At 37.0% G+C, this 27,245-nt stretch overlaps 1 protein-coding gene across 1 annotated transcript in view; it reads right to left on the reverse strand.

Moving 5' to 3' along the window:
• LOC132476362 (C4b-binding protein alpha chain-like) overlaps positions 1-23,075 on the reverse strand; it is a 42,952-nt gene extending 19,877 nt beyond the window's left edge. The window contains 5 exon segments of the mRNA XM_060078266.1: positions 16-101; positions 12,746-12,845; positions 13,540-13,725; positions 14,700-14,854; positions 23,044-23,075. Coding sequence (XP_059934249.1) covers positions 16-101; positions 12,746-12,845; positions 13,540-13,725; positions 14,700-14,854; positions 23,044-23,075 — 559 coding nt within the window.
• Between the last annotated feature and the right edge of the window lie 4,170 nt (positions 23,076-27,245).

The following is a 27,245-nucleotide window of genomic DNA, read 5'->3' on the forward strand; positions in this document are numbered from 1 at the left end:
AAAGTCTTTACTTACTTTCACAAATGGGGAGAGGATCACTCCAGCCAACTCCTTTATCTTGGATCTCACAAAAACTAGTGGCTGAGCCAATTAAGATATACCTGAGTAAGATAGGATCAAAGATTTTAATGGAATTCTTCCTACTATAAATTAAGTTGAATAAAGGAGTCTGAACAAATGGATTTTTTACTCAATATTAAAAATGAAGAAATAATGTTTTTTCAGGTAACATTTCCTATTGAGAACTCCATTTTGTAAAATTTTACCACTGCAATGAGATGTGTGTGCTCACTTGTTCTTTTATTCTGTAATCTATTATTGGACGCTGACTAGATATCAGGCATGGAGTTCATTCAGAGCTCAAGCAGGACAATGTAGAGTAAAAGACTCATTTGAGTGTGTTCTGCAATTTTCTTTGGATGAGTGTACCAGCCAGATTACTGGCCCCAAACTCTCTTGCCCTCTGCTTTGCCACCTCCTGACGTCCAGATGCTTGCCCTCTCTCATACGCCATTAACTCCCGCTTCATGACTCCCCATTTCTATGGCTCTTGACAAGTCCTAAGCTTTCTTCAGTTTGTTTTACTACCCCATATGAATTATGGTAACAGAAAAAAAAAAAGCATCAGTAGTACAATTTCAAATTGTACTATTATCAAGGAATAAACCTATGATGTGACAGAACACTAACATAAATGTTACCTTCAGCAATCTAAGAGGTCCTGAAATTTATTTACCAATAACTTTTTAATGATAATTTAATAGTCATTTTAATAAGGTAAGCTACAATAAGAATTAAGCATTTCTTTATCTTGAAATTTCTTAAAAATGTAATTTTTCTAACCTAGCCAGGAAACCAAGTGAAAAGTGTTGTTTTTGGTTATTCCAATAGGAACACTTTGGTGTTCCAACAGGATGTTAGTTCTGAATCTTCTCACTTTCCCTCTTGGGAGCCATACACAGTAAGGGAAACAGGATAAACATGAGAAGATCAAACAAAATGAAACAGTAATATCAAAAAATGGAGAAAAAATGTTAGATATAGATGACAAGTATAGGAGAATCAACATATACTTAATTAGACAACCTGAAGAAGGAACACAAAACAGAACAAAATAGCTATCTTTAGATATATTTCTGGTAAACATTACAGAAATAAAATAATATTTTAATCTACATTTTAAAATTGTACATCATATAGCAAAGAAAAATTGAACCAAATTGTCCATATCAAAACAACTAAGAGTTGGATTACCAGATTTCAAAGATAAAGAATATCTTTGGACAGCCAAGCAAAGACTAAGTCACATATAAGAGTAAAAATCCCAGAGTTCTCTAAAGCAACATCCTCCAGAAAAACAGACACAACATTATCTATAAGATATTCAAGAAAAGAAAGTATGAGCCAAGGACGATACAGCCACATTATCTTTTAAGTAGCAAAGCCTCAGACAGTATTTAAAACTGCAATAATTCAACAGTAATTTTCACTCAAAGACTTTTCCTTGGAATCACCAGAGGACAAACTATAGCCAACCAAGAGATTACAGGAGAAGCTAGCAAAAACAAAAGCAAAAAACAACTGATAGTGAGTACTGAGCATGCAGATCTAAGACAAAAAGGTGTGGTTAAGAGTGACTGAATGAAATATAAATGTTATATGCTCTGACAAGCTGAGATGATATAACTAACAAAAATAGGAGATCCACCAGAGGACAGACAGCAGAAGCAAGAAGAACTACAATCCTGCAGCCTGTGGAACAAAAACCACATTCACAGAAAGATAGACAAGATGAAAAGGCAGAGGGCTATGTACCAGATGAAGGAACAAGATAAAACCCCAGAAAAACAACTAAATGAAGTGGAGATTGGCAACCTTCCAGAAAAAGAATTCAGAATAATGATAGTGAAGATGATCCAGGACCTCGGAAAAACAATGGAGGCAAAGATTAAGAAGATGCAAGAAGTGTTTAACAAAGACCTAGAAGGATTAAAGAACAAACAAACAGAGATGAACAATACAATAACTGAAATGAAAACTACACTAGAAGGAATCAATAGCAGAATAACTGAGGCAGAAGAATGGATATGTGACCTGGAAGACAGAATGGTGGAATTCACTGCTGCGGAACAGAATAAAGAAAAAAGAATGAAAAGAAATGAAGATAGCCTAAGAGACCTCTGGGACAACATTAAATGCAACAACATTCGCATTATAGGGGTCCCAGAAGGAGAAGAGAGAGAAAAAGGACCTGAGAAAATATTTGAAGAGATTATAGTCGAAAAGTTCCTTAACATGGGAAAGGAAATAGCCACCCAAGTCCAGGAAGCACAGAGAGTCCCATACAGGATAAACCCAAGGATAAACATGCTGAGACACATAGTAATCAAATTGGCAAAAATTAAAGACAAAGAAAAATTATTGAAAGCAGCAAGGGAAAAATGACAAATAACATACAAGGGAACTCCTATAAGGTTAACAGCTGATTTCTCAAAAGAAACTCTACAAGCCAGAAGGGAGTGGCATGATATACTTAAAGTGATGAAAGGGAAGAACTTACAACCAAGATTACTCTACCAGGCAAGGATCTCATTCAGATTCGATGGAGAAATCAAAAGCTTTACAGACAAGCAAAAGCTAAGAGAATTCAGCACCACCAAACCATCTCTACAACAAATGCTAAAGGAACTTCTCTAAGTGGGAAACACAGAGACGAAAAGGACCTACAAAGAGTTAGTTTGATCTGTTTAGGATTACACAGTTTGTGTTAGAAACAGAAGTGTAGTTTACTGATTTAAATTTAAATGCTTCTTCCATTCAGTCCTTCTGTATTGCCAAAGCTGGCACATTCTTCACTATGTCAATATAGCTTATCTTTACTCATTTAAAAACCAGCACATATATCTATATGAGATATAGATATATAGATACGTGGATATAGATATCACTCTTTGTCCAAATATATATTAAAAACCTTTTCATCTTAAAAGAATGAAACACCTACAAAATTGTGGTTTCATTGCAGATGCATGAAATGCAGGATATTAAAATTCTTTTAATGTAGGATACTTTTTAACCACACTCATTTTTTCTCTTCTTTCTCTATAATTGTTTATTTCCCTTACTATGTATATTTAAGCATTGCTTCTGAATAATCCTAAGAGATTATGGGAAACTAAGATAGGATGTAACTTTCAATTTTATCCATTTGAGTCCTTCCAATCCCAAAGGTCATTTTAAGCCTATTTACTATTTAATATAAAATTACTTGGCTTTCTCAATGCAAAGTGATTGTTGGGTTTAATTTTAATATATAAGCAATTTAGGCCATTTCATCTTGGTAGTATATCTTGAGAACAAAAAGTCATGATGTATTCATGGAGTAAGAGTCTAGAGTTACAGCCTTGTTGTTGCAGTCTGCAATCACTATGTTTAGAATAACCTCTGTGTGCAAAAAAAAAAAAAAAATCTTTAAGTCACAGGTCCTGAGTTGGGGGGAGTATAGTTGTGGTAGGATGAAATGGAAATAGTCCATATGGTTTCTGCTCTCATAGAACTTTCTAAGTGATTTCACAGTTGGTCTAGTGCCCTTTAGTATCTTTCCTTAATAAGTAAATGCCTATAAATAAAATGGATAATTGTAAAAAAAAAAAAAAGGATATGAGGGAGAGAGTGGAAAAAAAACCACACTCACTGATTGCCTCATCTGTAAGTGCTGGAAGTAAAATCAACCTATAGACATATATAAGTACTTAACATTAATGTTGAATACAAAGTAAACACTAAGATAATACAAATGACATAAATTTACTGGTAGAAAAGACAGAGGGGTGGGGAGGGAAGGAGAGAGTACAAGATAAGTTTACTGTTACTTATAACAAGGAACAAGTTTAAAAATAAAGATAGAAATAAAGAAGGTATTTAAAGGTATATATAATTATATAAAGGTATATAATAATTATATACAGGTAACCACTAGAATCAAATTTTGAACTCTCCTAAATATATATATATATATATATATATATATATATAAAACTGCACATATATACATATAGTATAAAATATGAAATAATATGAGAAAATTAAACCTATAGGTATCACTAATATCAATAAATGTAATTGGACTTGTCTCCTTTTGAAAGAAAAAGACCTTTTAGTTGCAACAAAATTCGACTCTATGTTGTATACAGGAGACAAATCTAAAAGTACCTCAGATAGGTTAAAAACAAAAGGAGGGGCAAAGTTATATAAAGCAAATGCAAACAAAAAGAAAATAAGGGATACTGGTTTTAATATCCTATAAACTGGACATCAGAATCAACATCCTTAAATTACACAAAATGGGCATATTATGGTGTTAAAGATTTTGATTTGCAGTGAAGAGCTATAAATATTTATGTACCAAAATATGTAGTAGCAATTTTAACAAAAAAAATACATGGGACATAAGAAAAGTATGCTATTATTTATCAAGAATTTTTGTAATATTAAATAATTATGAAATTAGTTTACTTTAATTCTTATCTTTAAGCTTGAGATATATAAAGGAAAGCATAATTAAAGATTCAAAAGAGCTAATAAATAAAGTATACCTGCTATGTATATATCAAAGTCTGTATACTAATAGTAAACAATGTAACTTCATTTCAAGTACCTATGGAATATCAATTAAAATTTATTATATATTATGAAGTACATAATATTCTAAAACATAGAAACCTTAACAAATTCTAAAAAGTAGAAATAATACAAGTAATATTCTCTGTTAGTCCGGAAGTCTTAGTAACCAATGGAGGAATGCTTCTACCACAGCAAAAGTTCCATTAAACTAAGGTTGCTCAATTTAGCAAATAACCAGGATGCCTAGTTAAACATGAATTTCAGGTAAACAATAAACATTTTTTAGTATAAGCATGCCCCAAGTATTGCATGGGACATACTTGCACTAGAATTAAACCAGGAATCCTGTATTTTATCTGGCAAATTACCTGGCAAATTAAACTTGAAGTTGGGTCTCATCAAGTCTGGGTCCTCAAGCAAATGAATAAACAGACAAAGAAGGGTGTTACTTTCCTGACTGAGGTGATTAATCCTGATTAGCCATGGGAAATTGGGTTGCTTAAAAGCAACAATGGTGATGATGTATACGTCTGGAAAGCAGGGAGATTTCCTGGGCACATTTTTGTATTATTTTCATGCCCTCTAATTAAAGTCAATGAAAACTATAACAACCCAATACAAGCAGGACTGCTAATGGCCCAGACCCTTCAAGAATAAAAGTTCAGGTGATCCCATTACGCAAGGAACCACGATCAAATGAAGTGGTTGCTGAGGGTAAAGTGGATATGGAATGAGTAATAGAAGCAGGTAGTTATAAATACTAACTACAACCACATGACCAGTTGCAGAAATAAGGACCATAATAGTTATAAACATTTCTTTCTTATTTTCATATGAATAGATTTGGTCTAAATTAAATTTTTTTCTCTTTATTTTTTTCATCCCTCTACCATCTAAACAAGATGTGTTAATAGTAGTTTAGCTTATATCTCAGTATTTAAATTACAGGATATCAAAGGGGAGGTATGACTTTGCTTAAAGAGGATTGTCTTTGGGGGAGAGAGTTAGCATGTTTTCAGTTTTATGAGGTATAGTTGCATTATGTAAGTTGGAAGCATAATTTTGCTATTGCTTTTATCTGGAAGTTAAGCTAAGTATGGTTAAAACAAGTGCATATAAATACCAAATTTGACAAGGGATGGACCCTGGTAGATTCAAATTATGTCAACTTAACTAAGCAGAAATTACATTTTCCAGAATTTTCTTCCATGCATAGCGCCAAGTTAGTGTTGTCCATAAGAGACGATGGAAATGAATTAATAGCCAAGTTCTGTATATGCTTGAAAGGTCAGAGCAGAGCACAAGACGTGACTGCAGTTCACACATATTGTTGCTTCTCTGTGTTATCACCTTATTGGCATTGGGCACAGCCAGGACTACAGCAAACCCAGCTCCTGGAGGATGTCCTCCTTCATGTACTCCAACTTCTGATCCAAGTACATTAGCACTGTGGGGAAGGGCAACAACTTCTACAAGACCTTCCAATCTTTGAAGCTGAAGGCTAAGAGGCAGTGAAAGAACAATGTGAACCCCAGTCTATACTCATGGGTATGCTCTAATCCATACTGTGACTTCCAGTCTATACTCCACTCAACCATGAGGGTCCCATTTTGGTTTTGCATCTCTCACTTCACATCCACCTTCCCTTTTTGACTACCTGCCCTGCTGACCTCAGGCCACGTTAGCAAACGTAGAAGAAACAGTCTCCTGTACACTGCTTCACCAGCTGCCAGTACTCTATCAAGTCAGATTCCTGTAGTAAATCCCTTATTTTATATTTATGTATATATAACCCTAACCCTAACCCTAACCCTAACCCTAACTGGATGTTTTTTTAATATATGTATATATATGAAACATAGATATGATATTATTTATATTTATATTTCTCTGAATGCGTCCTGACTAATATAACTAACTGATATAAATAGACAAGAAAAAGAAATTAAAATAAAAGAAACATAAAAAATGGAAAGTAAGAGGTAAAATAATCACTATTTACAGAGGATATGATTGGAAACTGGGTAATCCCAAGAGAATTCAACTGCAAGACTATTATGAATAATAAAAGAATTGAGAAAGTTAGCTTAGATATCAAGTTAACATGCAGAAATCAATAGTATATATATATATATATATATATATATATATATATATATATATATATATAAATATATATAATGTTAGAATATTTAATGGAAGAAAAGACCCAATTTAAAATAGCAAAAATAAAATGCCTAGGTTTAAACACTTCAAGAAATGCAAGATCTGTATTAAGATAATGTTGAAACATTCTTGAAGAAACAAGAGAAAAACACTAAAATGAATGGGGCAGAACATGCCACCCCAAAATAGGCCACTTTGGCATCAGGATTATTTTCAGCTAAAGACACCTGAAAATCAGCAGATGCAAGGAGAGGTTTCTGACCTCCCCTTTTCTTCCTGAAAGCAGATCAAACTCCCATGTGAAAGATGCCTTTTCTATACCAGGAGGAAAGAACATTTTTATCACCAGAGGTGGAGTATTGATTTCACAGAGAAATCTGTACTGAAGGCCTTGTTAAAAATAATGCTTATCTCCCTTTAGCCTCCCTATATATTTTGGTACTTTTCCACAATTACTATTCTTTCATCAATCTAATATATAAGCACTTAGGCCTAACCACTTTGAGGTTCTTCATTTTCCTGTGAAGGCTTCCATGTACATATATAAGTAAGATTGATATACTTTTCTCCTATTAATCTATGTCAACCTAATTCTCAAGCCTAGCCAGAGACCCTAAGAGGCTAAGGGGAAAGGTTTCCCTTCCCCACAGTAACATATTCTTGTCTAGGGAGACTCAACATTAAAAAAAAAATCTATTCTCCTAAAATTAAGTTAAAAGCTAATGCAACACTGATTTTTTTTTCTTTTTTTAATTTAATTTAATTTATATTTTATACAGCAGGTTCTTATTAGTTATCAATTTTATACATATTAGTGTACATATGTCAATCCTAATCTCCCAATTCCTCACACTATGACCACCCCCCACCAGTTTCCCCCCTTGGTATCCTTACGTTTGTTCTCTACATCTGTGTCTCTATTTCTGCCTTGCAAACCAGTTCATCTATACCATTTTTCTAGGTTCCACATATATGCATTAATATGCAATATTAGTTTTTCTCTTTCTGACTTATTTCACTCTGTATGACAGTCTCTAGGTCCATCCACGCCTCTACAAATGACCCACTTTTGTTCCTTTTTTTGGCTGAGTAATATTCCACTGTGTATATGTACCACATCTTCTTTATCCATTCATCTGTTGATGGGCATTTAGGTTGCTTTCATGACCTGGCTATTGTAAATAGTGCTGCAATGAACACTGGGGTGCATATGTCTTTTTGAATTATGGTATTCTCTGGGTATATGCCCAGTAGTGGAATTGCTGGATCATATGGTAATTCTATTTTTAGTTTTTTATGGAAGCTCCATAATGTTCTCCATAGTGGCTGTATCAATTTACATTCCCACCAACAGTGAAAGAGGGTTCCCTTTTCTCCACACCATCTCCAGCATTTCTTGTTGGCAGATTTTCTCATGATGCCCATTCTAACTGGTGTGAGGTGATACTTCATTGTAGTTTTGATTTGTATTTCTCTAATAATTAGTGATGCTGAGCAGCTTTTCATGTGCTTCTTGGCCATCTGTAGGTCTTATTTGGAGAAATGACCATTTACGTCTTCTACCACTTTTTTTATTGGGTTGTTTGTTATTTTAATATTGAGCTGCATGAGCTGTTTATATACTTTGGAGATTAATCCTTTGTCTGTTGATTCGTTTGTAAATATTTTCTCTCATTCTGAGGGTTGTCTTTTTGTCTTGTTTATGGTTTCCTTTGCTGTGCAAAAGCTTTGAAGTTTCATTAAGTCCCATTTGTTTATTTTTGTTTTTATTTCCATTACTCTAGGAGGTGGATCAAAAAAGATCTTGCTGTGATTTATGTCAAAGAGTGTTCTTCCTACGTTTTCCTATAAGAGTTTTATAGTGTCTGGTCCCACATTTAGGTCTCAAATCCATTTTGAGTTTATTTTTGTGTATGGTGTTAGGGAGTGTTCTAATTTCATTCTTTTACATGTAGCTGTCCAGTTTTCCCAGCACCACTTACTGAAGAGACTGTCTTTTCTCCATTGTACATCTTTGCCTCCTTTGTCATAGATTAGTTGACCATGGGTGCATGGGTTTACCTCTGGGCTTTCTATCCTGTTCCTTTGATCTATATTTCTGCTTTTGTGCCAGTACCATATTGTCTTGATTACTCTAGCTTTGTAGTATAGTCTGAAGTCAGGGAGTCTTATTCCTCCACCTCCATTTTTTTCCCTCAAGATTGCTTTGGCTGCTCGGGGTCTTTTGTGTCTCCATCCAAATTTTAAGATTTTTTGTTCTAATTCTGTAAAAAATGCCATTGGTAATTTGATAGGGATTGCATTGAATCTGTAGATTGCTTTGGGTAGTACAGTCATTTTCACAATATTTATTCTTCCAATCCAAGAACATGGTATATCTCTCCATCTGTTGGTATCATCTTTAATTTCTTTCATCAGTGTCTTACAGTTTTCTGCATACAGGTCTTTTGTCTCCCTAGGTAGGTTTATTCCTAGGTATTTTATTCTTTTTGTTGCAATGGTAAATGGGATTTTTTCCTTAATTTCTCTTTCTGATTTTTCATCACTAGTGTATAGGAATGCAAGAGATTACTGTGCATTAATTTTGTATCTTGCAACCTTACCAAATTCATTGATTAGCTCTAGAAGTTTTCTGGTGGCATCTTTAGGATTCTCTATGTATAGTACCATATAATCTGCAAACAGTGGCAGTTTTACTTCTTCTTTTCCAATTTGTATTTCTTTTTCTTCTGTGGTTGCCGTGGCTAGGACTTCCAAATCTATGCTGAATAATAGTGGCGAGAGTGGACATCCTTGTCTTATTTCTGATCTTTGAGGAAATGCTTTCAGTTTTTCACCACTGAGAATGATATTTGCTGTGGGTTTGTCATATATGGCCTTTATTATGTTGAGGTAGATTCCCTCTATGCCCACTTTCTGGAGAGTTTTTATCATAAATGGGTGTTAAATTTTGTCAAAAGCTTTTTCTGCATCTATTGAGATGATCATATGGTTTTTGTTCTTTAGTTTGTTAATATGGTGTATCACATTGATTGATTTTCATATATTGAAGAATCCTTGTATTCCTGGGATAAATCCCACTTGATCATGGTGTATGATCCTTTTAATGTGCTGTTGGATTCTGTTTGCTAGTATCTTGTTGAGGATTTTTGCATCTATATTCATCAGTGACATTGGTTTGTAATTTTCTTTTTTGTAGTATCTTTGTCTGGTTTTGGTATCAGGGTGATGGTGGCCTCATAGAATGAGTTTGGGAGTGTTCCTTCCTCTGCAGTTTTTTGGAAGAGTTTGAGAAGGATGGATGTTAGCTCTTTTCTAAATGTTTGATAAATTCACCTGTGAAACCATCTGGTCCTGTACTTTTTTGTTTCTTGTAAGATTTTTAATCATAGTTTCAATTTCAGTGCTTGTGATTGGTCTGTTCATATTTTCTATTTCTTCCTGTTTCAGCCTTGGAAGGTTATACCTTTCTAAGAATTTGTCCATTTCTTCCAGGTCGTCCATTTTATTGGCATAGATTTGCTTGTAGTAGCCTCTTAGGATGCTTTGTATTTCTGTGGTGTCTGTTGTAACTTCTCCTTTTTCATTTCTAATTTTATTGATTTGAGTCCTCTCCCTCTTTTTCTTGATGAGCCTGGCTAATGGTTTATCAATTCTGTTTATCTTCACAAAGAACCAGCTTTTAGTTTTATTGATCCTTGCTATTTTTTTCTTTGTTCTATTTCATTTTTTCTACTCTGATCTTTATGATTTCTTTTCTTCTGCTAATTTTGGGTTTTGTTTGTTCTTCTTTCTCTAGTTCCTTCAGGTGTAACATTAGATTGTTTATTTGAGATTTTTCTTGTTTCTTGATGTAGGCTTGTATTGCTATAAACTTCCCTCTTAGAGCTGCTTTTGCTGCATTCCACAGGTTTTGGATCATCATTTTTTTTTTTTTTTTTTTTTTTTTTTTTTTTTGCTGTACGCGGGCCTCTCACTGCTGTGGCCTCTCCCATTGCGGAGCACAGGCTCCGGACACACAGGCTCCGCGGCCATGGCTCGCGGGCCCAGCCGCTCCGCGGCATGTGGGATCTTCCGGGATCGGGGCACGAACCCGTGTCCCCTGCATCGGCAGGCGGACTCTCAACCACTGCGCCACCAGGGAAGCCCGGATCATCATTTTTTCATTGTAATTTGTCTCTAGGTATTTTTTGATTTCCTCTTTAATTTCTTCAGTGATCTCTTGTTTATTTAGCAACGTATTGTTTAGCCTCCATGTCCAACACTGATTTTTAAATATGCCTAACTTTAAAGTTCACATAGAAAAATAAACAAACACATATTGTCAGGAAAATCCTAGAAAAGAAAGGTAATAAGATAGGACTACCCATATTATTATTAAAGCATATTATAAAACATCAGTAAGTAGATGACTGTGAGATGTGTATATTAATATATAGGCAAAACAATGGCATTGAATAGAAAGTCCAGAAATAAACACAGATATATATAAGAATTTCATATAGTATCAAAAAACACTCTCATATCATTAAATTGAAGATGGACTTTTTATTTTTATTTATTTTTTAACTGTGCTTTGTTTTTAATTATTTTTTTAACCTTTTATTTATTTATTTATTTTTTAATTAGTTTCTGCTTTATAACAAAGTGAATCAGTCATACGAAGATGGACTTTTTAATAAATAATGTATGGATAACAGGAAAGCCATATGGAAAAATACAGACTGGGACATGTACCTCATACTGTATACTCTATAATGACTCCAAATGGATCAAAGCTTTAAATATTAAAAAATATGTAAACATAGAATGTAGTAGAAGAAATCTAGGCAAATAGTTCAAAATCTTGTATTTGGGAAGGCCTTTTAAATTATGACCTAAAATTCAGAAGCCTTTTAAAAAGGAAGACTGATAAATTTGACAACATAAAAAATTTCTCCTCAAGAAAAAACATACTAAAGCCAAGTCAAAAGAAAAATAATATACTTGGGGGAAAAGTTGCAGTTCATATCAGAAACAAGGTCTAAACTCTAATACACATAGATTCATGTGAATAGGTGTATGTATATATCTTAGAAATTAAGAATAAAATGGTCAACAGGTTAATAGAAAAAATAGGCAAAGTACATGCCAAGTAATTCACAAATATTTATTCACAATAAGTGTAAACATCTCTTGAAAATATTAAAATATGCTCAATTTTACTCAGAATAAGTGAAGTATACATTTAAACCATAGTAAGATTTCATTGTTACCTCTAAAATAGGAAAATTTTCAAAATTTTTACAAGGTTTGAAAGTTTGACAGCACACTTAGTTGCAAAGGTTATGGAGAGACAGACATTTGTATACTCTGCAAAACCATGTAACTCCTACAGAGAGCAATTTGCAAATAACTTTCAAATTTTCAAATATATGTATTCTTTGACCCAGGAATCCCACCTTGGGAATTTACCATACAGATATAACTTATATGTACAAGGTTATGTATTAGAGCATAGTTTAGAACAGCAAAAGATTGGAAATATTCATGGATCCATCAAAGAGATTACTAATCCATGATACATCACACAATAAAATGCTATGCAGTTGTAAAAGGGAATTAATGAGAGACCTCTCTATGCACAAACATAGAGCTATCTCCTGTTTATATTGGTAAGTAAAAAATAAAGCAAGATTCAAAACTACTTTTGTTATTGGAAAGGTGCAAAATAAAAATATATACTAATTTCTTAGCTTGTATATGTAAAAGTAAACACTGAAAAGGTACATAAGAAGCCAGTAAAGGTGGGTCCCTGTTTAAGGATGGAAAGGAATGGTGCAATGGCAATGGAATGGAAGTGAGAATTCTCAGTGTATATCTTTTTATATCTTTTTTTAAAATATATGAATGCATTAGCTATTTTTAAAAATTAATTTAAAAGAAAAGTATTGTCTCTAGCTTGCCTCTCACTCACCCTTCTGAACAGCTGAATTCTATTTGTGATCCAAAAGAGTAATCTGTCTTAGCTGTCACTTGCCCGTTAAGTAATTCTCCCATGTTTCCACATCGTTTCTCTGAGAGAAAAATTAAAATGATGATTAGTGATTCCATGTACTCATGGATATGGCATTAGAAAAGAGAGCTGATGGATCACTGTGGTAATGAAGTCTATGGCCCAGGATTTAACACACTGACCAGGGAGCTAAGCTCCATTCTACATCTCCAGCATGTACTTTGAACTTAAGCCACTCAACATGGATGTCCTTGGTCACAAAGAAACAAAAATGTATAGATTGTGTGTGTATACCCCTACAACTGGAAAAACATCACAGAATTTATTCTCAACTAAGTGAATCACAGCATCTTCTTCCAAACACAGCATATATTTGGGGTGAGGTTTCTTTGAAAACTGCATTGCCATTTTCTAGCAACATAACTTTTTATGATTTTATAGAGTGAATCTAATTTTCAATGTACTAAAATTGAATTTGTAGTTCACTTCCAAAAAAAATTTCTTACTGAATATATTGTAAAGGATAGACATTTTCCAATGCAACTAGGTGGCTCCTAATTTTTTTGTTTTATTCATTTGTTTGTTTATGTTTTTCAAAAAGTGGCGCACATGTGTACATTGAAATCAGTAACTGACAAACCGAATTGTTTCTTAGTGACCAAAGACACTCATTTGCATTCATAAAGCTTAGTTCCTGAGATAAATTTGCAAAGAAGTAAAAAGCACAAATAAGAAAAATAAATGTTCATACTTACTGACACAGAAGTCCCTGTATTTCCAACTGCCTGTTGAGTCACAGGTAAGACCGTGACTTCTTGAAGTTGTCCTACTGTAGCCAGGGCGGCAGCTGTATTTCAGAGTAGTTCCAGTTTCGAACTCTGTCTCATTCAACTCATTTATTGGAGAAGCAAATTGTAAATAAGGGGGAGGACCACAATTGCCTGGACACCAAAATGACAAAACACCAAAATTATAGCTTGGGACACAGCATCTTAAAATTTCAGTAGCATTACTTTAGAGCAGGAACCATTCTTTTCTCCTCTAATCAAGAAAAATAGTAACTGCTATTATCCCCACTGTTCAGTGAATCCAGTAATTAGTAATACATGTTTGTTGATTAATGACAATGATACTGGTAAAAGCCATAAATTTTTCACCCCTTCTCTCCTGTAAATGAGGTGATTTAACTTAAAAGGATGGCAGACATGATTTCATCAGCCTATCAGTTTCCTCATATCTGCTGACTCAGATATATCCATGCAAATCCAGAAGTCCTACAATTTCCTTCAACAGAAACATTATTTCATTAATAATAACATTATGTAACATAGGTTGACTCAGGGAACAGAAACTGGGTGGCTGGGAGAAGGATGAGAATAACATTTCTCACTTGTACTCTTTTGTACCCTTTGGATTTTGAGTGATCTGAAGGGAGACGTATAGAGCCCTTGAAGCATAAAAATCTTTATCCTGCTTTGCCTGCAAGAATGAAATATAGGGCTGATTTACCTTTCAGGAGCCGCAGTAGAATAATATACTTCCCCTGTCCATTCTGGATAAACCCACAGACAGTGAAGATTGTTTAGTCAGGCTGACAGATAATACAGATTTGTTTCAAGTCTTGGTTGGGGACAAATAGTTTTGGAAATTCCTGGAGAAGAAATTCTAAGGGAAAATGTCTATAAAATGGACTCTTTTATGGGTAAAGCAAATTCCCCCTATATTCTAAATAATTCCAAATCACCTTAAGTTCAGAATTCCAAATAAATTCCAAACTTCTGATCAAATAAACCCTTTGTTGCTGAAGCTGGATTTCTGCTAAAAGCTTAATCAGCTCTTCGCTAGTCTTGAAAGTGAATGAGTAGATGATCTTGAATGTTTGTTGACAATCTGAACTTGTCTCCCTATTACTCACCAAGAACAGTAGCCAACAGAGCAGCAACCAGGGTCACTTGGAACAGAATTGGATCAGAGACTCTCCAGGGCCCAGAGAAAGGCCAAGATGCCATTGTCCCCTTTCTGTGAAGGATCATAATTGGAGCTCTCTGTTGCTTCGCTGACACTTTTCTGCTGAAAGAACTCAATTTAATAAACAATCATTGAATTCCTACTTGTCATAAAGCACTAGGATCAATACTATGGGATCCATGTCTTGAAGAAATTACAGCCTAGAGTGAAAGAAAATATAGGTGCACAAATGTTACAACACAAAACAGTGGGTGTTAACCTCTGCAGAAGCACTCTGCTCTTAAGAGAGATTAATTCCAAGTGGAGAGATGGGAGGTGGCTGAATCTGAGTCAGGTATGCTGTAGATGTTAGAAAATGGATGCAGGGCAAATTGGGGGAGCAGTATGTAACACTACAATTTGGCTGGAAAGTAAGGTGTTGGAGATGGTTGTTAAGTAGGAGGGCAGCTCATAGGTGTGTCTGAATGGGTTGTAAGGGCCAAGGTTAGGAACTTATGGACACTATTCTTTGGGGAGTAAAGAGCCATTGTTTGTTGTTTAGATTTTGGTTTTGGTTTATTTGTTTTTAATATGTCCTTAGAGTGACACATTATTGTGCTTTAAGATCACTAGAGTGGATGCATACATAATAGATTGAAGTGAACAGAGAGGAGAAATGGAGAGGTTGATTAAGAAGACAATTGTGATTGGCCAGGTGAGCCACAGAGATGATCTGACTAAGGAAACAGCAGAGGAGTTAGAGAAAAGGAAACAAATGTAAAACAAAACAAAACAGGACTTCCCTGGTGGCACTGTGGTTAAGAATCCTCCTGCCAATGCAGGGGACACGGACTTGATCCCTGGTCCGGGAAGATCCCACATGCCACGGAGCAACTAAGCCCGTGCATCACAACTAATGAGCCCGTGCTCTAGAGCCTGCGAGCCTTAACTACTGAGCCCGTGTGCCACAACTACTGAAGCCCGTGTGCCTAGAGACCATGCTCAACAACAAGAGAAGCCACCGCAATGAGAAGCCCGCACACCACAAGGAAGAGTAGCCCCCACTTGCCGCAATTAGAGAAAGCCCACACGCAGCAACAAAGACCAAATGCAGCCAAAAATAAATATTTAAAAATTAAAATAATAATAATAATAGTTCAAAAAAAAATTTTTTAAGCAGAAAATGATACGATAGAGAAAAAGAGTTGGATCATCATGTATAACATTGGGAGTTCCTCATGACAACTGTCAACCAAGGCAATAAACCAAGCAATTTGCAGTTTTGGAAAAAAAATCGTTTTATCTATAGATATAGATATATGTAGATACATATAGATATATAAATAAAAATAAAAATATATGTGACAAATATACTTTCATTACTTAATCAGACTATTTAAAGACATATTTAAAGCAAAATCATGAAGGATGTTTTTCTCTTAACCACACTCCTGTTCCCGTTGGAAATAAACAGTATACCTTAAATTTACATTAGAAATAGTCTTTGTCCTCAAAGGAATATATGAAGTTAAGACCCAATGAAATACTAAATTTCATCTTTTATTCTGATATTTCTGTTAGATCCACACGATTCTTACGCTCCACATGTGTCCATAATTCATACTAACTGCATATCCATTTAGATAAAGGGAATCCCCTCAATATTTCCCTTAAAGATGTTTCTGTCCCAAACTGAGGGGAAAAAAGTTCATAGTGGCCCTTCTCACTATGTGGAGGGCCCCAACTTCTTCATTGAGCAAGGACTCATCTAAACTTATCTTTCCAAAACTCAGTTCTGACATTCAGTCCTCCACCTGCTGTCAGTTGTGGGCAACTCCACCCCACGTTACATCCTATCCCATGAGCTCTGGACATGGCCACTAGAACAATTCCACCAAAAAATAAGTTTAACCTGTTCAACAATTTATCAAATACGTTGGTTACTAAAAATATGTTTGCAGAATTTGTACTGAATGAATTGAGAAGAGCCAGGACCAGGGTTCTGAGCCCCTTTCTTTCTTGTTTCCCTCTCTCTGTTTTCCTAATACCTCCATCCTGATCTCTAGTCTCTACTCCTTCTGCGCTAGCAGTCTGATGAGACTGGAGACAGTTGCAGGTAACAAAAATACTGAAAATGCTCCTTCAAAGAACATATTCATTCGCTATGTTCAAAAAGAATATTTATAATCATTGAATGTATTCAAAATGAATATATCTTAGAAAAACATTAAGTAAATTGATAATGTGATAAATTCAGCAGACTGATTTCAGTGAACTGATCCTTCAGAAATGGGCATTGGAAACCAAACTGGTTTCCAATGACTAACTTTCTAGTTATAATCCAGCTGGTCCGGACACCCTGCATCCCTGACATTTCCAAACACTTTCTTACCTCCTACCCCTGCCCGTATCATCTTCCCTCTCACACTTTCCTCTTTAATTCCTACTTATTCTAGCAGTCCCTTCTCCAATGTCCCCTCCTATCCTCCAGACCAATCTCCAACTTCCAATTACAATTGAGTGTTTATAACTCTGATTCTGACTTGGCTTAACTGACATCTGAAGTCTGTCTTCCCCACTGGACCATAAGCTCCTTGAAGTCAGAAGGTGAGCTCTTAATCATGCCTTACATGGTATCTAGCACTGTGCCTTATTCAAAGTGCTCAATAAATGTTTGTTGAATTTACACTCAAAAGCACCTAGTGCTAAAATATGTTTTAAAGAAAAATAACACTGTTCCATATCTACTCTTACAGTGTTTGCTGTGTCAAGGTCAGATTTTAGCTGATTTTTAAAAAAGGTACATCTTGGGCTTCCCTGGTGGCGCAGTGGTTGAGAGTCCGCCTGCCGATGCAGGGGACATGGGTTCATGCCCCAGTCCGGGATGATCCCACATGCCACGGAGCGGCTGGGCCCATGAGCCATGGCCGCTGAGCCTGCGTGTCCAGAGCCCGCCTGTGCTCCGCAACGGGAGAGGCCACAACAGTGAGAGGCCCGCGTACCGCAAAAAAAAAAAAAAAAAAAAAAGGCACATCTTAATAAGAACAGACCCTAGCGATTTTACTCTTGGCTGTTCCCCATCCTTAACCCGAAGTTATCATATCATCAACCATAAAACATAGGATAGTAAGGAGGGAAGGAGGGAAACACCACAGTTTATGACAGGAGCTAAAATGCAGCCACACATACAGACCCTACCCTGCGGTGAGGGATTTACATCATGCAGTCTTGTAACAGGGCCACAGACACAGTGCTGGGGACACAGCAGGATAGTATGTGGCCAGACCCTGGGCATGGAATCAGACCCAGGCCATGCAGGTTCAAACCTGGGAACAACATGGGAACTGTGTACCCATGGGCAAGATACTCAGCCCTCTAAGCTCCTCTAAGCTTCAATTTCCTTTTTCATAAAATAAAAATAACTACACATGTCTCCCAGAATTGATGAGAGGGCTTGGTTTGGTGCATGGACAGCACATAGCAAATATTCATGAGAAACGTTAAGGAAAAGGGTGACAGAGCTGGTGTTGGAACGTGATTCTGACAGAATGGAACTCCTAGAGTCAAAACATCATCATGATAATGATATAAAATTACAATGGCTGCAATTCCAGGGGACTTTAGCTAAGCCCTGGTGAAGAGGAAAACACGCTGGACTTGGGCCAGAAGTCTTGGTCAGGTCTTCACTGTGGCCCGTGATAACAGTGAAACCCAGTGCCACACCCAGAGCAGCAAAGCTGGCACCCACGGGGGGTCCATCCTGGGCTTCTTCTTCCCTCACCAGGATGTCTTCCTGGAAGGAACTCATCCACCCCATGACTTTGACCATCATCCATGAATCACTCACAGACCTCTGGGCCCCGTTGTCTCCTGTAAGTGCAGAAACATACATGTTCCATAAACTCAATTGTTAATAAAAAATCTTACTCTGGGGCTTCCCTGGTGGCGCAGTGGTTGAGAGTCTGCCTGCCGATTCAGGGGACACGGGTTCGTGCCCTGGTCCGGGAAGTGCCGCGGAGCGGCTGGGCCCATGAGCCATAGCCACTGAGCCTGCGCGTCCGGAACCTGTGCTCCGCAACGGGAGAGGCCACAATGGTGAGAGCCCCGCGTACCGCAAAAAAAAAAAAAAAAATCTTACTCTGCCCTATTACTTACCACATGTCAATTTTGAGCCATTCAGGCCTGCCTCCTTTACTCTTGTTGATAATTAGAAAATTCCTGTGCTGAGCCTCATGACTGTGGATCTTTCTAAAAGTCGGTGAAAGAAATCTCAGAAAATAAGAAGGAATTATTTTCTCTTCCCCTGAAGCTACAGAAAAGCAGATATCTACATCATAAAATTCACCTGAAAATGTTATATCTAACAAAGGAGATGGTTTCTTTGCCACTTGAGCATAGTCTTCAACCCTGGAAAAGTCTATAATTCCGACAGGTTATCTTAGCAAATTATTTTTTGTCTTGGATAATATTTAAATTAACTATTCTGCTTTTGAAAGTTATAAATACTTGTGAGTTTTCTTTGCAAATCCAAAAATAAATTGTTACACTTTCTTCTTCACTTGAAATCCTGAATGTAAATTAAAACTTTTGACAGTTGGATTTCTTTTTTTTTTTTAATTTCAGCTTTATTGAGACATACTTAAATTGTAAGATACTTAATTGTAAGATACTTAAAGTGTACATCATGGTGATTTGACAAGCATACACATTATGAAAGGATTTCCCCCTGCTCCCCCATCTAATTAATTAACACATCCATCACATCACATATTTATCTTTTTCCCCCAGTTTCATTAAAAAATAATTGGCATACATCATTGCATAGGTTTAAGTTGTACAGCATGAAGATTTGATTTACACATATTGTGAAATGATTACCATAATAGGTACAGCTAACATCCATCTTCTCATATAGATACAATAAAAAGAAAACAAAGAGGACTTCCGTCGTGGTTCAGCATTTAAGACTTCTCCTTCCATTGCAGGGGATGTGGGTTCGTGCCCTGGTTGAGGAACTAAGATACCACATGCCCCAGGGCAACCACCCGGAGCCCGAGCACGACAGCTAGAGAGCCCACGTGCTGCAACTACTGAGCCCACACGCCACAACAAAGATCCCCCGTGCAGCAACTAAGACCCGATGCAGTCAAATAAATAAATAAATATATATTTTAAAAATGTAGTAACACTTAAAATTTAAAAAAAGAAAACAAAGAAAATAAAAGGGAGAAATTTTTCCTTGTGATGAGAACTCTTATGATTAATTCTCAACAACTTTCCTATATATCATGCAGCAGTGTTAGCTGTAGTCATCATGCTGTACATTGCATGCCTAGCACTTATTTATCTGATAACTGGAAGTTTGTACCTTTTGACCACATTCTTCCAATTCCTCCCCCCACCCCACCCCCACCCTCCACCTCTGGTAACCACAAGTCTTCTATAAATTTGTTTTGGGTTTTTTGTTGTTGTTGTTTGTTTGTTTTAGATTCCACATAGAAGCATATCTTTTATTTTTTTTTCTGGAAATAACGTTTAAGTTCTACTCTCTTAGCAAATGTCAATTGTACAATACAGTGCTATCACCATGTTTAACATTAAATCCTCAAACCTTCTTCATCTTATAGCTGAAAGCTTATATCCCTTTACCAACCTCTCCATGTTTCTCCCACCCCCCAGTTCCTGGCAACCACTTCCTAGATTTCTTATTTAAGCAAAAACCAAACCAAACCAAAACAAAACCCTTTTTCAAAATTTGTTATAATATGACTCAAGGTTCAGCTCAGTATTTCCAGCTGCTTCATTTGTATCTCCCAGGCACCTTGAATCCAACATATTCTAAACTAAACACACTATCTTCCTTTCAACACTGCTTCACCTTTGCTTTCTGTCTCAGCTAAGGTAATAATCACCACCCAATCTCCCAGACTAGAAACCTGAGTCATCCTAGCCTCCTCTCGCTTGCCACCTTTCCATATTCAGAGTCACCAAGTCTTGTCACATTGGCTGTAGCAACACTAGAATCTGTCATTCTCTCTTATACCCACTTCCATAGTCCTGGTTTATGTTCTCCTAGTTCCTTTCACCCCACCCTACACCACAACAAAAGCCTTCAACAACTGTAAGCCACCTTCCATGTTGATGCTGTTATATTCCTAAAATGCAATTTACTTAAAAATATCCATGGTCCCCAATTCTCTAGGTCCCCACAGCTCTCCCAACTCTCCCTCTACTTCTGCTCACTTAAAACATTGTGCTTCAACCACATGCAAGTGCTTATCTTTCCCAAAACATACCCTGGAACTTTCTAAACACCTTCAAGCATTATCGTATGATGTCTCTTGAGCATGAATACTCTTACCTCCAGCCTCCCCGTGATACACTATCCAGATCAAATGTCACCTCCTTGGTGAAGAATTGCCCAACCCTCTCCTCAGGAAATATCAGTCTCTGCTATGCTTCCCTAATACTTTGCTGATACCTTCATTGTAACACCACACTGTATTATAACTATTCACTTTTGCCTCTTGCAGTAGATTATAGGTCCCTTGGAGACAAAGAAGGTGTTTATTCAGCCTTCCACTTTCTAACCCAATATTAACTGGCATAATAATAGTTATCCAATAAATGTGAAATAAATGAAATTTAATTTTGTTTTATCTTCAGAATGAGAATGACTAAATACCTACTGAGGACCAAATGAAATAATGTGTAGGAAGTTCTTTATAAATTTTGAAGAGATGATTCAGTGATTTGACTTCCCTTACTAGTTCTCAGGATGTGTGGTGGCTCAGTGGGCCAGGTGTAGCATTTACAGTTCATCATCATGACCCACTGTGGTCCCTCAGCAGAGCCTGCACAGGACTCAGCAAACCACAGAGTATGGAGATGGAGCCTAGAACTTGTGAGCTGAGGAGACCTGAATTTGAGTTCCAGCAATACCAGTCAATTTCTGTGATCTTGAAGAAGCTACATCAGCTCCTCAGATCTCAGTTTCTCATCCTTAAAATGATGACATTAAACTTGGATTATCTTTCTATTCCCTACAAACCCTAAAATTCTGTAATTGCCCACTGAAAATCTAAGACTTCCCTAGCAAATGCCCTCATATTTCAATGACATCATCACCTTTTAAATTCCTATAGAAATGAAACCAGCTCAAGAACTATAGTCACCATGGAGGGTCTCTTATGAAAAATACCATTGGCACTTGCCAAGGCAGTACAATTTGAGAGGCTCTGGGAAAATCCTCAGCCTCCAAATTTCTCCTCCCATTAGAGATTACTTTTTAAGTCAATGTATTTATTTTATCTAAACTCCCTTTTTAAAAATTCAGATACTTCTGGAAAGAAATAATTTTTCTCCAATCTCAGGTGGAGTGTCTCCTGACTTACACCTGCACTCTCAATCACATAACTTTCAGACTCCAGAAAGAACTTACTTCCAAAAAATTCTCTTCTTTCTTAGAATTTCTTTGTCTCTCTATCAGCTCCTTCCTTCTGTACCCATATTATATTCAAATGTATCTCTAAACTTAATACAAACCTTCTTTGATGCTTCTTCCTCTTCTGGATACTCTACTTTGTATTCTCCTTTACTACTACATTTAGGGACAGAACAGGAGTCAGCAAAGACAAGGGTGGTTGAAGAATTAAAGCTAAAACCAGAGAAGTACTACGTCTTGCCCAACCAAGGGAGAAGGGAATTTCAAGAAGTAAAGTTAATCAACATTGCCAGATTTAAAAAGTGAGGGAGAGAAAGGAGATGAGGACCATAAAGGCTTCTAGCTTCAGAAACTAACTGGAGGCTGACCAATATCCTCCTTATGATTAAATCTAAAGATCTTTGCTATCAGTGGTAGAGGAGACATGGAGGGGTTAATAAAATCTGTAAAGGAAATTGCACCAATTTTCAGAATGTAGACTCTGAAAACCAGGTCTCTGGTGACTCCCTTTGGGACATCTGGCTTACATCCTGCCTCAGCTGCCCTAGGTGGAGAGGTAGCAAAGGATTAACAAACAAACACACTCAACTTTTAGATGCAATAATAAGAGCAACTTCTTACTTCTTTTTTGCTTCAGTGTATTTTATTAGCATGCATTATTATTCCCCCATTTATAATAGAAAATTGAGGCTCAGTAGGGGTTAAAAGTACTTTCCAAGTCACACTGTCCCCTAATGCAGTACTCCTGAAAAGATTTCTATTGAAAACACCCCCAAGTTTGGTCTCTGCATTATCCTTCTAATCTTGTATTCCTTAAAGGGCCAAACTACCAGCCTTTCCCCCAAGGTGCCCTGGATACTCCACTGACCTTCAAGTAGCCAAGGAAGAAGACTCTGTCATCGTGCCTTGGGTAGTTTGTAAATGAGGAAAACTGCTTTGATCTATAATAGGCTTAGTTCCTCCCCATATAAGAGTTTACCAGAACACCCTGAAGCTGGCTAGTAATTGCTCCACCAAAAAGTCCCTGAATTCCACCCATGTGGTTGGCTGTTCAGGGACGGCCAAATAGAAATGGATGGGCAGAGACTCCCTACTGGCTCAGTGAATGATTAACAGCATAAGTAAAGCAACCGTGTTTATCTAATCGCCTTCCTATTCACTAGCCCTCTTTCTTGATAACATGTCGCAATTGTTTACTTTCTCCTCTGCCAACCATTTCCCCTAAGTGGAAATGTAATATAAATTTGATGCCAGAATTCTTTTTTTTTCTTTTTATAAACAAAAGAAGGTTATACAAGATGCAAACCAGCTGGCCTGGAAAACTTAGATACTGCAGGGTTCAGACTAGGTCCACAAAAACGATCCACTTTCTGTGATTCTAGGTCCATCAGGCTTTCCTTGGGTTCAGGGACAGATGACCTTCCCCTGTACTGGTCTCCATCTCACTCCAAGAAAGTACAGAGGGTGAAGAGTTCCGGCAATATGCTGAGTTGCTTGGCACATGATCAGTACTCCAGAAGTGCATGACCTCCAGAAGTTGGTCTATCACTGAGTGCTGCTCAGAAGGATGCAACAAAGGGCCAGCCATGTTTGTTATCACATGTGGTCCTAAGAAGGACCACAAACCCTGACATTATCCAATTAAGCTCTTAATCCTCAGGATTAAGGTTTGTGTGCTCAGGGGACTGCTACTAAAGAGCAATTCTTCCTGACCACTTCACCTTTTCTGTAATAAACACCAAAAGTCCTATAAAGTTTTCAGAAAAGGAATTGAACTACAGTAGAAGTTTTGACAAAAGATAGGAGATTTGAACAGGGCTTTGAATGAAAAGTGGAAATTATTAGATGAAAATAAGAACGATACTAGAGGTAAAGAGAACATAGACGAGGAATTCCCTGGCGGTCCAGAGGTTAGGACTCGGTGCTTTCACTGCTGGGCCCAGGTTTGAGCTCTGGTCAGAGAACTAAGACCCTGCAAGCCATGCGGTGGGGCCCCCCCAAAAAAAAACAAAAGAGAGAGAGAGAGAAGCATTTAAGCATGGACCAAGTCACAAAGGTGAGGCTGATTTGCTGATTTTTGATTTGACAAGAATGAGTATAAAAGAGGATACAAAACTATGCAGTCTTGAGAACGAAGTTGGAGGAAATACAACCTTTAAAGCTGGGTCTTCAAATACCATTTCTCAATCAGCTGGAATCCTTTTCTTTACTTGCCATAGTGGCTGTTCCAAATTTTTCTCTCCAGGTCACCAAATTGTCTTACTCTCAGCAGATGATCTTGCCTCCTACTTTACTAAGAAATCATTCCACGTTAGCTTCTATCTGCCTCAAATTGTCTTCTCTATTCACTTCTGTTTCAGAAGCGGTTTCTTTTCTTTCCTTCCTTATTTTCAATGTATCTTCCATCCTGAAATATTCCCTCAGTCTTGTCAAAACCTCAAATTCAAGTTTTCTTCTGTTGTGAGATGTTGAACTTCTCAAAAGAATCTCCTATGTTTCCTGCCTACTTTTTCTCTATAATCATCCCCCCCACCTCCCATTGTGGTCTTCAATCTGGCTTCCTCCCGCCTTTACTGACACACCTCTGTGAGGTGTGCCCTTGTCTCCAAATCCAAAATTTCTTTAACTCATCACTTATGACTTCTCGGCAGCCTCTAATGTTGCGGATCATCTCCTTTCTGAAACTCTCTTCTCCTTTGGCTCCCATTACCCTAAACATTCCTGATTTTCCTATCTTACTAATTGCTCTTTTTTCATTGTTATTACCTGTCTTCCTACTTTTCAACCCTAAATATAGATAAATCCCAAGTTTTTCCTTTTAAAAATGTTTCTCTTTACATCTTTTTATCTTACCTGTTCTCATGGCTTTAACTATTCCCTATAAGAGGACTACCCCATAACTACTTCTTTATCTCTCATTACTCTCCTAAGCCCAGGCTTACACTTTTCATTGCACCTTTACACTCAACAAAGGAGAACTTCTCATTTCCTGCCCAGAAACTTTACCTTCTGACTCCAAGATTAATCCAGGCTTCCTGGAATAGAATTTCAGCCTCACCTTTAAACACTACCTCTCCCTCATCCTCCAATGTTCAATCAGTTAACAAGTTGTTTTGATCTTGCAATGTCTCTCAAATCTGCTGTCTCTTTTCTATTTCTAATGTCATCAAACCAGTTCAGGTCATCATTGTCTCTCCGGTGGATCTATTGCCATAGACCTCTCATTGGTTTCTCTGTCTCGGTTCTTTTCCTACTACACCTGTCCTACATACTGTTGTGAGAGAAATCTATGTTCTGTCCTTATCACTTCCTTGCTTGAAAGTTTTCCATCTCTACTCACTGCCTACAAAATAAAGCCTAAATTCTCTAACTTGCCCTTTAAAAGCCTCCATAAACTGGCTTTTTTTTAAACATCTTTATTGGAGTATAATTGCTTTACAATGGTGTGTTAGTTTCTGCTTTATAACAAAGTGAATCAGTTATACATATACATATGTTCCCATATCTCTTCCCTCTTGTGTTTCCCTCCCTCCCACCCGCCCTAACCCACCCCTTTAGGTGGTCACAAAGCACCGAGCTGATCTCCCTGTACTATGTGGCTGCTTCCCACTAGCTATCTATTTTACATTTGGTAGTGTATATATGTCCATGCCACTCTCTCACTTTGTCACAGCTTACACTTTAATGTATCTTTCCAACCTCCTCTATCATCATTTCCCATGCTTTATCCAGGTAATCCAGGCTATGTGGATTACCCCAAACATGCTCCATCCCTTCTGCCTCTTTGCAGCGCCTTTTAAAAAAAAATAATATTGGGCTTCCCTGGTGGCACAGTGGTTGAGAGTCCACCTGCTGATGCAGGGGACACGGGTTCGTGCCCTGGTCCGGGAAGATCCCACATGCCGTGGAGTGGCTAGGCCCATGAGCCATGGCCGCTGAGCCTGTGTGTCCGGAGCCTGTGCTCCAGAACGGGAGAGGCCACAACAGTGTGAGGCCCACATACCGCAAAAAAAAAAAAAAAAAAAAAGAATAATAATAATAATATTAAAAACTCAATTTAAAACATGAAAGAATTTGAAGAGAATTTCATCATTCTAAGACAACTGTTTTCATCTGTGCCTATTATTGCCTGGTCCTTCTCTACAAGAATGAAGGTTTTACATAAATGAAATTATAAGTACTTGTTCTTCTGTACTCTATTTTTCCTTAAGATTATGCTTTTAAAAATGGTTCTGAAGAACCTAGGGGCAGAACAGGAATAAAGATGCAGACATAGAGAATGGACTTGAGGGCACAGGGAGAGGGAAGAGTAAGCTGAGATGAAGTGAGAGAGTGGCATTGACATATATACACTACCAAATGTAAAATAGATAACTAGTGGGAAGCAGCCGCACAGCACAGAGAGATCAGCTTGGTGCTTTGTGACCAACTAGACGGGTGGGATAGGGAGGGTGGGAGGGAGACACAAGAGGGAGGGCATATGGGGATATATGTATATGTATAGCTGATTCATTTTGTTATACAGAATAAAATAACACGGATATATGTATATGTATAGCTGATTCATTTTGTTATACAGAATAAAATAACACAACAATGTAAAGCAATTATACTCTAATAAAGATGTTTTTAAAAAAAGATTATGTTTTTAGAGCAGAAACAAGAACTACAATCCTGCCACCTGTGGAACAAAAACCACATTCACAGAAAGATAGACAAAATGAAAAGGCAGAGGACTATGTACCAGATGAAGGAACAAGATAAAACCCCAGAAAAATAACTAAATGAAGTGGAGATAGGCAGCCTATCTGCTAGAAAAAGAATTCAGAATAATGATAGTGAAGGTGATCCAGGACCTTGGAAAAAGAACAGAGGCAAAGATTGAGAAGATGCAAGAAATGTTCAACAAAGACCTAGAAGAATTAAAGAACAAACACCTAGAAGAATTAAAGAACAAACAAACAGAGATGAACAATACAATAACTGAAATGAAAAATACACTAGCAGGAATCAACAGCAGATTAACTGAGGCAGAAGAATGGATATGTGACCTGGAAGACAGAATGGTGG

This window comes from Mesoplodon densirostris, chromosome 2 (genome assembly GCF_025265405.1).
Source record: "Mesoplodon densirostris isolate mMesDen1 chromosome 2, mMesDen1 primary haplotype, whole genome shotgun sequence".
Lineage (NCBI taxonomy): Eukaryota > Metazoa > Chordata > Mammalia > Artiodactyla > Ziphiidae > Mesoplodon > Mesoplodon densirostris.